This window comes from Siniperca chuatsi, linkage group LG4 (assembly GCF_020085105.1).
Source record: "Siniperca chuatsi isolate FFG_IHB_CAS linkage group LG4, ASM2008510v1, whole genome shotgun sequence".
Classification (NCBI taxonomy): Eukaryota; Metazoa; Chordata; class Actinopteri; order Centrarchiformes; family Sinipercidae; genus Siniperca; species Siniperca chuatsi.
This window is the reverse complement of record NC_058045.1, coordinates 3,800,641-3,814,179: the sequence shown is the minus strand read 5'-3', so window position 1 is coordinate 3,814,179 and position 13,539 is coordinate 3,800,641. Positions and strand designations below refer to the sequence as shown.

General features: G+C 39.7%; 1 protein-coding gene across 1 annotated transcript; it reads right to left on the bottom strand.

Moving 5' to 3' along the window:
* Nucleotides 1-5,545: 5,545 nt before the first annotated feature.
* lg4h11orf96 (linkage group 4 C11orf96 homolog) lies at nucleotides 5,546-7,146 on the bottom strand. Its single transcript, XM_044192687.1, has one exon. The coding sequence runs from the start codon at nucleotides 6,783-6,785 to the stop codon at nucleotides 6,405-6,407; it is 381 nt and encodes a 126-aa protein (XP_044048622.1). The 5' UTR covers nucleotides 6,786-7,146; the 3' UTR covers nucleotides 5,546-6,404.
* Between the last annotated feature and the right edge of the window lie 6,393 nt (nucleotides 7,147-13,539).

Sequence of the window (13,539 nt, the reverse complement as noted above, 5' to 3'; positions counted from 1 at the left end):
AAAGAAAATAAAAATGGGCAAAGGATTTTTTTTTATCGTGTTGGTCCGCTGATGGCTATCTACTTACTGTGGTGTGCCAAGTAAAGCAGTGAGAATGAGAGCTTGGCATTCTGAACCATTCTGTCTGTCACTGCCTAAAATGGAAAATCTCTCATTCAGAGCAACATTTGGCTTTGATCTGGAGGTCTGGGTCTTCTCACTGGTTTTTCAATGTTCCCTCAATTTTTAAGCAAAGTAGGAAACACTGACTGTCCCTGCACAACAGAAAAATTAATATATAACGGTGTCCTCAGTGTCTCCAGTTGGATTTCATTGTTGGTCTATATCAATTCCATGACTACAAGTACAACTTACACTGTGTATGACAACATTTGATGTGTTAGATGAGGTTTGTCAGCATTAGTATACAATGCATAATAATACACCTTCCAAGATTAAATAACTGAATTCAACGATATTAATTTTTCAAAACGTGTTAATAAAAGTCATAACATTGTAGTCTTTGATCATATATATATATTTCACATAATTACATAATAACAGGTATTACTGTAGCTGTCTTCATTAAAACCCTGGAAACAGCTATGACCAAAATCCTTGAAACAGGCATTATCATCTTTAAGTACACAGACCCAGCTTATCTGTTACTCAGAAAATTCGTCAGAGCACATGGACAGGCTAAGTGTAGCATTTTTCTTTTTCTCCTTCTGCCCAGGGCTGGAGGACAAACCAGAAAAAGAAAGATTCAAGGAAATAGAACACTGGGAGAGAAGGTATATGGGTCACTTTCTGTTTTGCATCTGTAATCACCTCTTTTCTGCAGCACCAGGGGGAGATGAAGAGCTTAGAAAAGCTTTGAAATTCTAGACTCTGCTTTCTGTGTCCCACTAGACACCCCCTAAGTCATGAGACCAGGATGTAGGTCAGCATGCAGCTGCTAAGACAAGACAACATACACACTTGCATACACATATGGATGCACAAATACTGTGTACATACATGTGCACACACACATAAAAGTGTACATGCATGCACTCCTTTGACTGTTGGTTATCGCTGGGTCACTCAATAGTGATTCATCTTTGTCAGGGGTGAAAGGTTGTGTAACATTACTGGAGTAAGAGATGATCAGAGTATATAATAATAATATTGCCTGGGGAGTAAAAAACATTGTATGGTGTCACTCCACCACAAGACTGTGGTGGAGTGAAATGTCTCAACAGCTATTTGATGGATTGGCATGAAATTTAGTACCTTACTTTCTCCCCAGAAGGTGAATCCTGATGACACTGGCAAAGTCCAATATTTCAGTTTATAACTCTCTAAAACTAATTACCAATTTCCTATCATAACATTAGCATGTTAATAACTTTACTGATAATATCACACCATTATTTTTTTTTTATCCCAAAATGAACCACTCTGCTAATCATTCAACCATTGCTGAATGGTAGATAACTATTTATTCAGTGGGTAAATTACACTTAGTAACACTGGCAACACTTGCCATCTTGAGTTGTCTGATGGTGTAAACACTTGGAATCAGTTGGGAATCTTTCCTACTGTCCATCCCACATGCGACTGAAGCTGATAAAGTACAGCTTGGAGTGATTTAAGTTGTGCAAAGTCTGACAACGTAGTGCTGCGCCTGACAAGCTGAGTCTGATGTGTCCTAAAATGGCCACTGTACAGATGATAAGAATTGGTAAGAATTAGCAAAGTTGTCTCTTGAATTTTCATCCAACCAACATTTAGGCTTTAGGCTTTTAGTTTAGTTTTATTTTTTAAATGTTAGAGGGTTCAAAATATTCAGCAGTTCACTGCATACCTTAATGCACACCAACCAGGCAAATGGTCATCATACATCCATTGCTATACATGTCAATAGAATCATCAAAATCAATTAGTGCGAGTGTGCAGATGTGAGTTCCGAGACAGAAACAGTACAAACACAATAGAACCAACAGGCTGCTCACCATAATGTTCTCCAGGCTGTGGGTTGAATCACTGAGCAGATGCTTTCTACTTGGCAGAGAGGTCACTTGTTCCAAAGCAAATATTGTACCAGATAATAATATAGCTGCAGGCGGCAATGGGCGTGTTCAAACCTTTTTTCACAACAAATCCATCATGGCGGACTTTAATGGTCCAAGAGGCTTTTTTGGAAAGCACATTGAGCTGGACTTGTGTGAGAATTTTCAAGTCAATCAGACTTTCAAAAATTGCATTTTGGGGCCTTAATTGCCTGCGCTACCATGTGGCTGATTGGGCTCATATTTCTATGGAAGCACATGCACACAATTTCCAGTTATTGGGCCAAGTTTGGTGTTTCTAGCTCATTCCAGCTCGCAGGAATTTGAGCTGCAGCATAAGACAAATAAGATAATAATAAAATAAAATAATAATAATAAACCGGCACAAACTCTATAGGGTTCTACCACTTCGCGGTTTGAACCCTAATTATTTATGGTGACCTGTGTATGAGTGCACATCACTAGAATAGCCTTGCCAAGATGTAAATTAAGTCTTCCTTACGTCAGTGAAGTAGGACAGTCTTCATTCAGTGCCATCTTGAAAACCTTTTCTGATCCTATTGACCCTAAAAATAGATCGTTCTGTCCTAACAGACCGGTCTCCCTGAGTTTGTATTACAAACAAGGAAGAGAACTGGTTTGTTTTGGGGACATTTTGTGATAATGTGGCACTTAACATTTTACTATACAAAAGCCTTAAAAGTGTGAATAAGTGTGGGCAGACACAGACTGGGGGGCAAACTAGATTATCATAACAAAATAAAATGAGCCAAGTTATTTTTTGTTCATTGACAGACTTAAAATAAATTGCTTTTGCAAGACCAGGATATCCTTTTCACATAAAGGCAAGTAACAAATACAGTCTTTGTGTTATGCTTTTTCTGTTTTTTTCTTACATGCATCATCTGTCTCTATCTTGAAGCCCAGTTTATCAGAGTGGTCTGTGATTCATAATAAAAGACAATTCTGCACACTGTTTTAACCTTAAGGTGTGGGATGGTACTCCATCTTGGTGAGGGATTATAGTGTTTATATAATGTCTGTTGTTATGATACAAAGCTGTAGGTTCCTCTTTCACGTTAGGCTACACGTCAAACAGCCTGACAGCATTTAGCATTTAGTATTTGTTAATTCTTCTCTTGTAGATTTTGTCCTACAGAGCTTTATGTAATTTACTTTTCACCAAAGTTTTAAACTGCTGTTAATCCCATGTATAAGATAAGAAGAAATGTCTGTACAGTGTCTGTACAGTTTGTTCCATGTGCTACAGGTTCCTTTAACAGATGATTGCCCTTTTATGCTATTTTGTCTGCTGCCAGGTTGTTCACAAAGACACTATGCACGTCACAGGGTCGCATGCCCCCTCTTTGAACACCTCTACACTGGCTTCCTGTTGATTTTAAAATTTAACAGATTGCTTTTATGGCTCAGCTAGGTCTGGTTCCTACCTCAGATCTCGTAAGGGGTGAAGGTTTAACCCTTAATGAATTGGAGCGCGACCTCAGACCTTCAATCTCAGGTCTAAGAAAAAAAGAAAGGTGACAAAGCCTTTGGTGTCTAGGCACCACAGGCTTTAAATTTACAGCTTTTCATTTTGAGGCAAGAAGTGTACAGACACACAGACAGTGAAACTAATTAGGAAGGAAGTATCCTCATACATAAGATTTGGTTGGGAAAAAATAATGTTAGATTAATTTCAGTGAGGCTCTTGCACACTCCCTAATCTCAACATATGCAACATAAAAACTAAGTTGCTGGAGAAAGTAGACAGAAAATGGAGGCATGAACTGGATCAATCTGTCCCCCCAGCATATGATGATGAATATGTTTCTCTTATCTCAGTCTCTCTTTCTCAAAACTGTCCCACGCTCCTTTAGCAAAATCTCAGTGACGCAAATACTTCCAAAGTTGCGTTGTCACACATAACAACTGTTATTCTGCTGTGAAGTTAAGTATGTTAAGTATGACAGCTCTACAAGCACTAGACAAACCATGACTAATGTGTGTGTTTGTGTTGAGAGATGAGGAGAAAGGTATGGAGACCTTTCATGTGCTACCAGCTGGTCTTTGTCCATCCTTCATATTGGTTGGGAGACAGGAAGTGGCTGCTGTTAATAGAAGGCCAGTTGTGCTTTGTTTCATGTCAGACGCAGCAGCAGGGTCAGGGTTGTCACAGCTTGTAAGTTCATGATGATTTGTTTTGCTTGCTGTAGCAAATGCTGCTGCCATTTCTCTTGCATGCACTAAAAGATATTACTGCAAAAAATCTAAAAATATGAGAAGTGTGTGCACACATTAATATGTATGATAGTTGAAAGAAAGGCTGGCGATATTCTGTTTTTTTCTTATCATCAACAAATGACATGAAAAGACCAAAACTAATATTGAATTGTCCAAAAACTACTTAAAAACACATAAATGAGCCGTTGTACCGGGTGACATGTTCCTTCATTTCAGTGAACATGTGCACTGTAGTTTATTTTGAGTCAACCGGTGGCATAAATATTCACTACAGAACCGCATGTGTATTAATCCCTGATTAAAAATAGTCCCCAACAAATGCACTATTTACTCCTGTTTTAGTAACATTTGCTAAAAACTACAGTGCCCAGCTGCCAGAAATTACTTAACCTTACTGTCTCACAAACACTGATCTCCAATCTGTGTCCCTCAGTGATTACATCTCCTCACGGCACACACATCACAGTCCAACACTTAAGCCATCATATCTCTGGATCGTCTCTCTCATCTTGTAGATTAACTTAATCAGAGTCTATTTTTAGTCAAGCCACATGCAACCCAAGCAGGTTCTCAACTAAAGCCCCTGCAGCATTGTCTCCGTCTTCAAGGCGCTGCTGACTCACACTTGGATGGAAGTCATGCATCACGTTTCACTTGTCACCGAGTGGATTAGGAGAGTAGGGTTATTAGCGACGGGAGCTGGCTGCAGCGGCTCTCTGTGAGGCTGCAGAGGGCACTTCTCTCAGCAGGCTGGTAGTTGTTGTGGCTGATTTTGCTGATTAAAACCTGACATTACTGAAAGTGCGTCACCAGCCAAGCAAGCACTCAGCTCAAGTCCTGAGTGTTTACATATGGGTCAGACATCAGTTTATCATAACAATAACACTGCAGATGGACAGCCAGTAAAGGCTACACATCACTTCCTCCTTTATGTATTCCTGATTTTGTCATAAACCTTTCTGGTGGGATTTTATCTCTTCACCCATAATGCCTCTGCCATAGTTCAACCTTTTAGGGTCAGTAACGTTTTCTTAGATCCATTGTCTTGGTGCTGAGACACATTGACCTTTGCACGTCTTGTCATTGTTTACTTAGTTTGTATCTGTTTAGCTGTAGTTGACGGAGTGTAAATCAAGTTGGATCACAGTGTGAGCTGTCAAAAATGTCATGAATAACACACAACTCGTTGCCCACTAACAGTATTTAGTTTAAACAATTGCACTGCCTAAATAGAAATTAAAAAATAAATGAAAATACAAAATGACTCAAAATATTTGAAAATATTTATTAAAGTACATATAACAAACATTGTAATATATATATGTATAAAGTAAAACAAATATACAGTATAAAGGTTATGATTTTATTGAAAAGTCAAGGTGACTTTAGAAGTCAGAAAGAGCAATAAAATATCACATCTACAACTCCACCTGGTTATGAACAAAATAAGAGAATAAATAAAGTAAATTTAGAAAGACATTTTTTTGCTCAGGAATTGAAGCAAGAGCAGAGATTTCATTTACTGTGAAGCTGGAAAACAAGAGCTTGAACTCTTGAGAAAGCTTTGTAATGGTACTCTACTGCTTCAGTGACGGCCAGGTCACTTTCGATGCTCAGTACATTGCTTAGTCAAAGTATGTACAGCGTGGTAAGTCACAATACTAACATTGTTCAACAGTCATTTCTATGGTGACCAGTCAAGTAGAAAAATCTGGATTGACACAAAAATACCTATACAACTTTAAAATGGAAAAATATCAACCCTCTTTGCTCATTTATGTTTTCCTCATAGACATCTACAGTAAAAAAGGAATACATTTGAAGAGTGGTGTGTTCAACACTGTGTCATCTGCTACTTTTACACTCATCATATCTATACAGCAGTTTAACCAGCCTGTGGCACTGTTAGAGATCTTTACAGATATGCGTCAAGTGCATCTTCGAGCTATATACTGTATGTTGATATGTTAGTATATATTAAATGCAGACTTTTGTATGACAGCAGCAGCTTACACACACAGGCAGGCTGGCAGACAGGCCAGTTTGGTTCAGTTCAGTTGGCCTCCATTCGAAGCAGCGTCAAGGCGAAGCAGGAAACATGGGTGCCAGGAGATGGGCATGTCCCACCCCTCACTGGGTCGAGTCGGAGTCACTGGAGTCCATACTGGCCTGTGTTGGTGTGGGGGTGCAGCTGTGATGGGCAGCCGGCGGGCAATGGAGGGTCTGTGTGCTCCGCCGCAGGTTCTCCAGGGACTGGAGGAAGGAACGACGTGCCCTCTCCTCCTCCAGGGGTGAGGAACCCTCTTCTTCTACCTCTGCGATCTCAGCAAACGTGACAGGCTGTGTTTTGAACCGAGCCTCGCGAGATCGGCGGGAGCGGCTCTTGCCCCTTGCTGGGCCCTTGGGGACAGGCAGCTGCTGGGGGAACTCCTCCATGGCTGAGGCCATAAGGTGGGCTGGCAGGACGTGAAAGCCAGAGGCCTCCATAACCATCTGACGCACAGCAGCCATTGGTAGAACAGAAGCCCAAATGGGTTGTGAACACAGCTGGAAGAAGACAGCTGACTGCCTGTGCACGTCTCAGACTTGTCTTTCCTTGTTCTTTCAGGTGCCTAGTCCTAATCAAAGAGAAGTCTCTGTCTCAGGAGCAACAAAGTAAGAGTTTGTCCAAAGTCAAGCCAAACAAACACTCCTCAAACCTCTAAGTCCAGGCACACTGAAGATTATCAGTGTTAAAGAAACAACTGCTCTCAAGCTGCTCTGGTCAGCCCCTGCTCTTCACTCTCTTCTCTCTCTGGCTGTTTCTAGTTTTGTGTGTGTGAATCTCAGTCTGCTGAGGCTAATGCCACGGACAGCTCCAGCACTCTCTTTTATAGCAGCTCGCTACCCACTCAGTGTCTCTCTCTCTCTCTCTCCGCGTGTTTGCCAGGTCCCTCCCACTCCCCTCCTTCCCTGTCCGTCATGGTTCCAGCCTTCAGAGCAGTCAGTCAGTCAGTCACCCCACCAAAATAAACATATGAGGAGAGAATATCTGTGAGTGTGTGTGTGTGTGTGTGGGAGGGGGGCTTGGGTGTGGGGACAGTCGAGATAGAAATAGAGAAGTAAAATGGAGTGACACATTTCAGAGTAAGTTGAGCAGAACAGAGATGACAGAGAAGAGAATTAGAGCAGGGAAAGAAGTGGACCAAACCAAAGTCAAGATCAAGAGACTCATATGCTATTACATGTTTTATTACAAAATGCAGGACTACCTTTGTTAAGCTTATAATATGAGACAGAGGTGTTGATTCAATTCTGTGGCAATTTGGTGTCTGCGGGTTGTGGTGTTTTTGTATCACATTGCATTATATTGGAAAATGTTAGATTCAGGAACTGAGAAATAACAACCAGCCAAATGAAGATAAATCTCTTGTCTCAATTAAAGAGCCTGGGGGGGTGGGCACCTATGCACCTATGGGTGTAGTTACCATTATATGTAGCACTACTGTTTATATCCATTGTTCAGCATTAAATTCCCTTTCTTCTTTTCTGCACAATTACTGACATAGTGGATATACAATATTTTTATTCGCTGGCCACAGTCACTGTTGCAGTCCAAAACAACCTATTTTTAATATTTCACCAAAGCCAATTGCTTTGTCAGGATGAAATAAGTTGGTTACTTGCCAAAGTAACTATGGTCTCATCAGATAGACATACTAATGAGCCACAGCAAATAGTGCATTTTCTCTCACATGCACTAAAAAATGCACACTGAAAATTGTGGTTAAAGAGGGGTCTGGTGCCTTCCCCCTGAACTCACCTTAATGGAGGGAAACATGGCAGACAGTGTCCATGCTGTATGTAAACGTGACTGCAGAAGAGATAAACAATGTCACGAAATTATTACAGTCCCTGTGTTGGTAAAACCACATCATTTCGTACCTTGTGTATGTACAGTCGGGCAGCCACACATGTACAGCACACATAGACCAACAGTAAGCTGAATGTTCAATAACAAGTAGACAAATCCACCTGGATTGGATTCCTTTGGACTGTGGAAAGAAACTGGAGCGCCCTGAGGAAACCCAGATACACACAGAGAGAACATGCAACAAGAGGTCGAGGTGCGTTACAGCAGCAGTGCTGACATCAGTTAACATCAATTAATTATTACCACTTTAATTAGTATAATTAATGTACACAAAAACTATCACCAAGACTTTATCAGCCTTTGGCACTGTGAGCTACTAGGTCAGATGTAGCAGAAAATCTGTATTTCTTTATGGCACAAAATAAAAAGAAGATATTGTTCTTCCAGCATAACTGAATCAAACGCTTTCAGAGTTTTCTGGCATCGCAGCTTGTGTTAGACAGCATTCCCATGAGACATTTGGCATCCATCACATTCACGGACAACCACAAACCACCTAGGCTGCAATGTTTTGGAAGTGTCTTGCTTAAGTGTTCAAGTTTCCTGTCAGTGTACCAAATGAAGTCTATTAATAAATTATGTTTACTTGCTTTGATGGGCTGGGTTATGATATTTTCTCACACTGAAGTCCTAATGAATACAAGTGTCTTGTCTGTAACAAGGTTTTTCACAATAACCAAAGACAAGCACATGAGCAATGCCATAGAGAGAGAGGCAACGTTTGTTGTTTTGACTGAAACCCACTGGGGATTGTACAGGTGATGAATCATTTTCACTATGGCCTATTTGTGGTACTCAAGACATCACATCTTAATTAAATCAAATGTTACAAACTAAATATGGCCCAAATTTTTACAGTTAAATCTCTAATACTCATAAAACTAGTCACAGCAAACTATTTAATGAAGAGCAGCAAACATGCACTAAAAATGGTGCTTCCTCACTGTCTGACAGGAGTCCAACACTCATGATAAATACCACGGATTGTCTGCAGGTGAGCTGAGAGTCCTGTCCTAGAATCAGCCCTACACATTCTCTAGAAGCACCAAACCAAATGTTATGTTTTCATCTTTGTACTATTAAGTGAATCGAAGGCTATTGACTCTGATTCAAAATCAGCACAACAACAATATATATTTTTTAAAACAATATTAACTTTGGTTGTATTGTTTTAAAGGTTGATTTCTTAAATTATTTTCAGTTTTGTCAGTACTTTAGGTCTGAAAAGAACAAGACAAAACTGTGACAAAGATCCACCCAAGATTCTAATGAAACACAGGACTCAAATACTAACTCAACTAACGAGGGGATGAGGTGCAGGTGGAGAGAACAGACAGGGAGCCAATTGGCTGGGGGAAACACAGGGAGCAGGCAGGGCTGACGAAGCTGATACAGGGCAGTAAGACCAGAGACCAGAAAACACAAGTTGTCCCAGAGTCAACACAAATACATCTAAAACACATCACACTGTGTGAGGGGAGATAACAAGACAGGTTAAACTAATCAGGACCGGGCAGCCAATCAAAACTGAAGGGAAAAGCAAACAAAGGTGGGAAGCAAAGCTACAAGACACATGAGGGAGAACTCTTATCAAAATAAAACAGGAAATAACTAAACACAAACCCAAAACCATGACATCCTATAATGTGATGTGTGTATCATGAGGGAAACATGAGACAAATGTCACAACAAAACAGATGTGGTGTTTCATTATTATTAATATACTGTATAATTTATGCTCAGTCACTCTGCAATCTCAGTCACAACTATTGCCGTCACATACAGTAATGTCATGGGCGACATCAAGGACTGACGAGAGTGATAGGATAGTTCATTGATGGTGCAATACTCACCACTTCCAAAAGAACGGAGAAAATATTGTTTCTTACAGTATATGGACCAGGGTTCAGTGAAAGAGCTATATTAGTGTACATTTTATTTCAATCTACAGTGTGATCACTCTGCTTAATTATTGTGCTGTCTACTTACTGTCACCAAGTTATAAATTTAGGATTTTGTGAGCTACATTGTGTTTTATGAAGTCAAGAGACAGTCAAGTGTTGAAGCATAAATTAACTTTCCAGAGTTGTAAAATCCTGGCTGATGGCATTATAAACCTTTGTGCAGTGTTTTGGTGTCTGATAAGGCTTCAAACTGATGGATCTATTAATCAAACCGGCCATCATGGTCTCACTAATACCTAAAACATGGCCCCACCAACACAGCCTCTTGCGAGGTTTTTTTCATTTAATGCAGTGCTTTTTATGGTCCTAATAACCGGTGACTCTGCAACTGCTATATTCCAATGTTTGTAAGTTAATATTGGTAACAGAGAAATGTCATGTGCTAAAATAGACCTGTAGTGTGAACATTGCCAAAGCAAAAGTTCAGCTCAGACAACAAATTCAATGTAGAACATGGACAATGTTATAATTACATGTTATGTTACAAGTTGGTGAATGCGATTACAAATTACTTAAAGTTAAAATTGAGGAGGATGTAATCATCTGTATATCAGGGCAATTAATAACACTGTATGTAGCTTTATGAAATGAACTTTTCAAATGCACATACATGAAAGCAGGGTGATAGATAAGTCAGTGACACACCTACAAATTGTGTCATAATCAATTATCACAGTCAACCTCACAGTGGGCAAGGCAACATGTACACAGACACCAGATACTCAGGGGCAAACCCGAGTGTCATCTATGGCCACAAATATCAACTTATCAATGCAGTGTCACCAACAGTGGCATGTACATCATTACATCATGCGATGACCTCATGGGCTTTCCTGGGTTTTCAGGAGTGATGTTATGGCCTAAAACAGCTCCCTCGTTTCCTCATGCATTCCTTGGATGACACCTCAGGAGGGTTAGATGGAGACCAGGTCCTGTTTCTAGTCTCACTCCCACACACACACACAAGCACGCACACACACATTCAGCGGGGTTGTAGGTCATGGATGTAAACTTGCAAATACACCCTTGCTCTATTTTGAGTAGATCTAAAGTCACCCATGATCAAGCCAGCAGCTGCCAGTCAAGTAACATCACATCCCATCGGATTTAGCGTACGTGTTTTATGACATGCTTACAGGGAATGAGAAGTGTACTGAGCAGGAACTTAGTAGGCCAAGAGCTGTGTGTGTCCTTGGGGATGCCTTGTTTTCCTAAAAGACCCTGCCAAGGCTACATGCGTTATACACAAGGACATCATTTGGCAAAAACAGTGCCCAGAAAGACTTTTGCACTACACTCGTCTGTCAATCAGGTTGTTAAAAGTTTCACTTAAAATGAAGAGGTGAAAGTAAAACGACTGTCCTAATAGTATCACATTCCATGTTGGAATATTATCTAATTTTCCACATTTTTCTTTGCTTGCTTTGAAAATTTAAGCAGTTCTGTGTCGATTTTTTATTCTATTATTTCAGAATTGAAGAAAGAATCATCTTCAGAATACCAATGTGCAAAATGAATGTGCTCAAACGAAAAATAACAATAATAATAATGATTATTATTATTATTAAAAATAATTCTCCAGTTTATCATGGTGTCTTTGTTTCTAGTGCATGCAATGTAGTTATTCAGTAGGCTTCACATATACAAACAGCTCTTAGTGCTACCTAAACCATGATAATATCATACCACAACTACTTCATGACTTATCCTCTTTTAGGACATTTAAAAAACACTGTTACACAGATCATCCTGGGTGCTGTATTGCTCTATCCCATCCTGTATCCTGTATTCAACAGCTGATGGCATTTCGAGGAGAACACTTCCAGCAGGGAGCATGGGCAGAGGGAGCTGAGAAATAATCCCCACCAATCCTCAGCTTGATCACTTACACCGCCCTCGTCTCAACACAAACACAAACACACCTATTAAAGATGGAATATGTCTAAAGTGTATATGTATGTGGCTATTAACTGGGGTACTTGGTACGTTTCGTTGTTTTTCAATTAAGTTCCACTTGTTAATATTTGTTATAAAAACAAATAATAAAATTACTACATGTAATATTAAAGAGGTTTCTTGCAGAGAATTATTGCCACGCTCTACAGTTTGTCAAAGGTTTATAGTCTCATTTAGATTTTTTATTTTTTTTGCTGCACATTTACTGTGTGGTTCAGTCCCACCAGCTGTGCAACCTGCCAAGCACCAAGCCAAATAAGTTTATCTTAGCTAGCAGGAAGTGCGGTGGAAAATCTATGCTAATTTTGAGAACCACAAAAACTACGCCACTGTGTTAATGAAGCATGCTTTAAAACATGCTCGCAAAAGGAGCTATGAAAATAGATACATTTCTTATTTGCTTGCAATAGTTATACAAATGTGTCATAATTAATTTGATTATGCTATACTGATGTGTAAAAAGGGCTACACCTACAGTAGTGCCTTTTAAAGGTGCTTACAACAGCATAATCCAAATGAGATCTTAACTGGAATATGAGCCAGTGATGGAATATGTATATAAATATTACAGTCCTGGTTATGAAACATGGTCAGAAACAAGGGCATCGACTGGAAAAGGAATCAGATGGAGTCATTGTAATTAACAAGCGGGCTCGACTTTCACTAGATTCCACTTCATTGGTGTGTAAGTGTGTGTTAGTGTGTACAATATGTTTGTGTGTAGATGGAGCGTGGCAGGTAGAGTTACAGGGCCAAATGTTAGGGATTAGTTTAGGGGCTGACACTATAATTGACATAGACTACACACCAGATTTGGCAATATAGTTTGTCTCAATATAGAATAGATTTTATTTGTCATAACTTAAAGTACATTGTGAGCATTAATGCAATTGTCTGCATATTAATTAGTGCAGCTTACTCAGGCGTCACTGATAGTATGCGCTAAACCAAATGCTTGCAAGACTGCAGCATGACTGCTGCATGAAGACAGCTACACAGTAGAAGTAGCATTAAACAGTAAAGAAATTTGTCTGATTAAGGGACGCTACATTCATAATTTGGACATTTTTATGAAGTTGGAAATCAAGCAGAATGCAGGGTCGACAGTTGTTACAGAAACATGTCTAGAAATGTGTTTAAACGTGCGGTCTGGCCTTGACACAAATAGCACCTGCAGGAACAAAAAGACAAAGAAAAGGTCACTGGTATTTTGAATGTGGTATTGTTTTTAGCCATGCTAACTGCTTGCAAAATTATGTACAGACATTCATGGTCTCTAGAAGATGAATCCTACTGACTTTGGAGATCCCCTGGCACCACCATGAGGTTGAATTTTGTGGTTTTAATTCAAATGTTTCAACAACTATTGGATGGATTGCCATGAAACTGTGTACACACATGCATGTTCCCATGCATGTTTAATAACTTTGGC

Excerpts from the sequence above, each read along its gene's own strand:
- lg4h11orf96 (XM_044192687.1), bottom strand. The coding sequence starts at position 6,785 with ATGGCTGCTGTGCGTCAGATGGTTATGGAGGCCTCTGGCTTTCACGTC.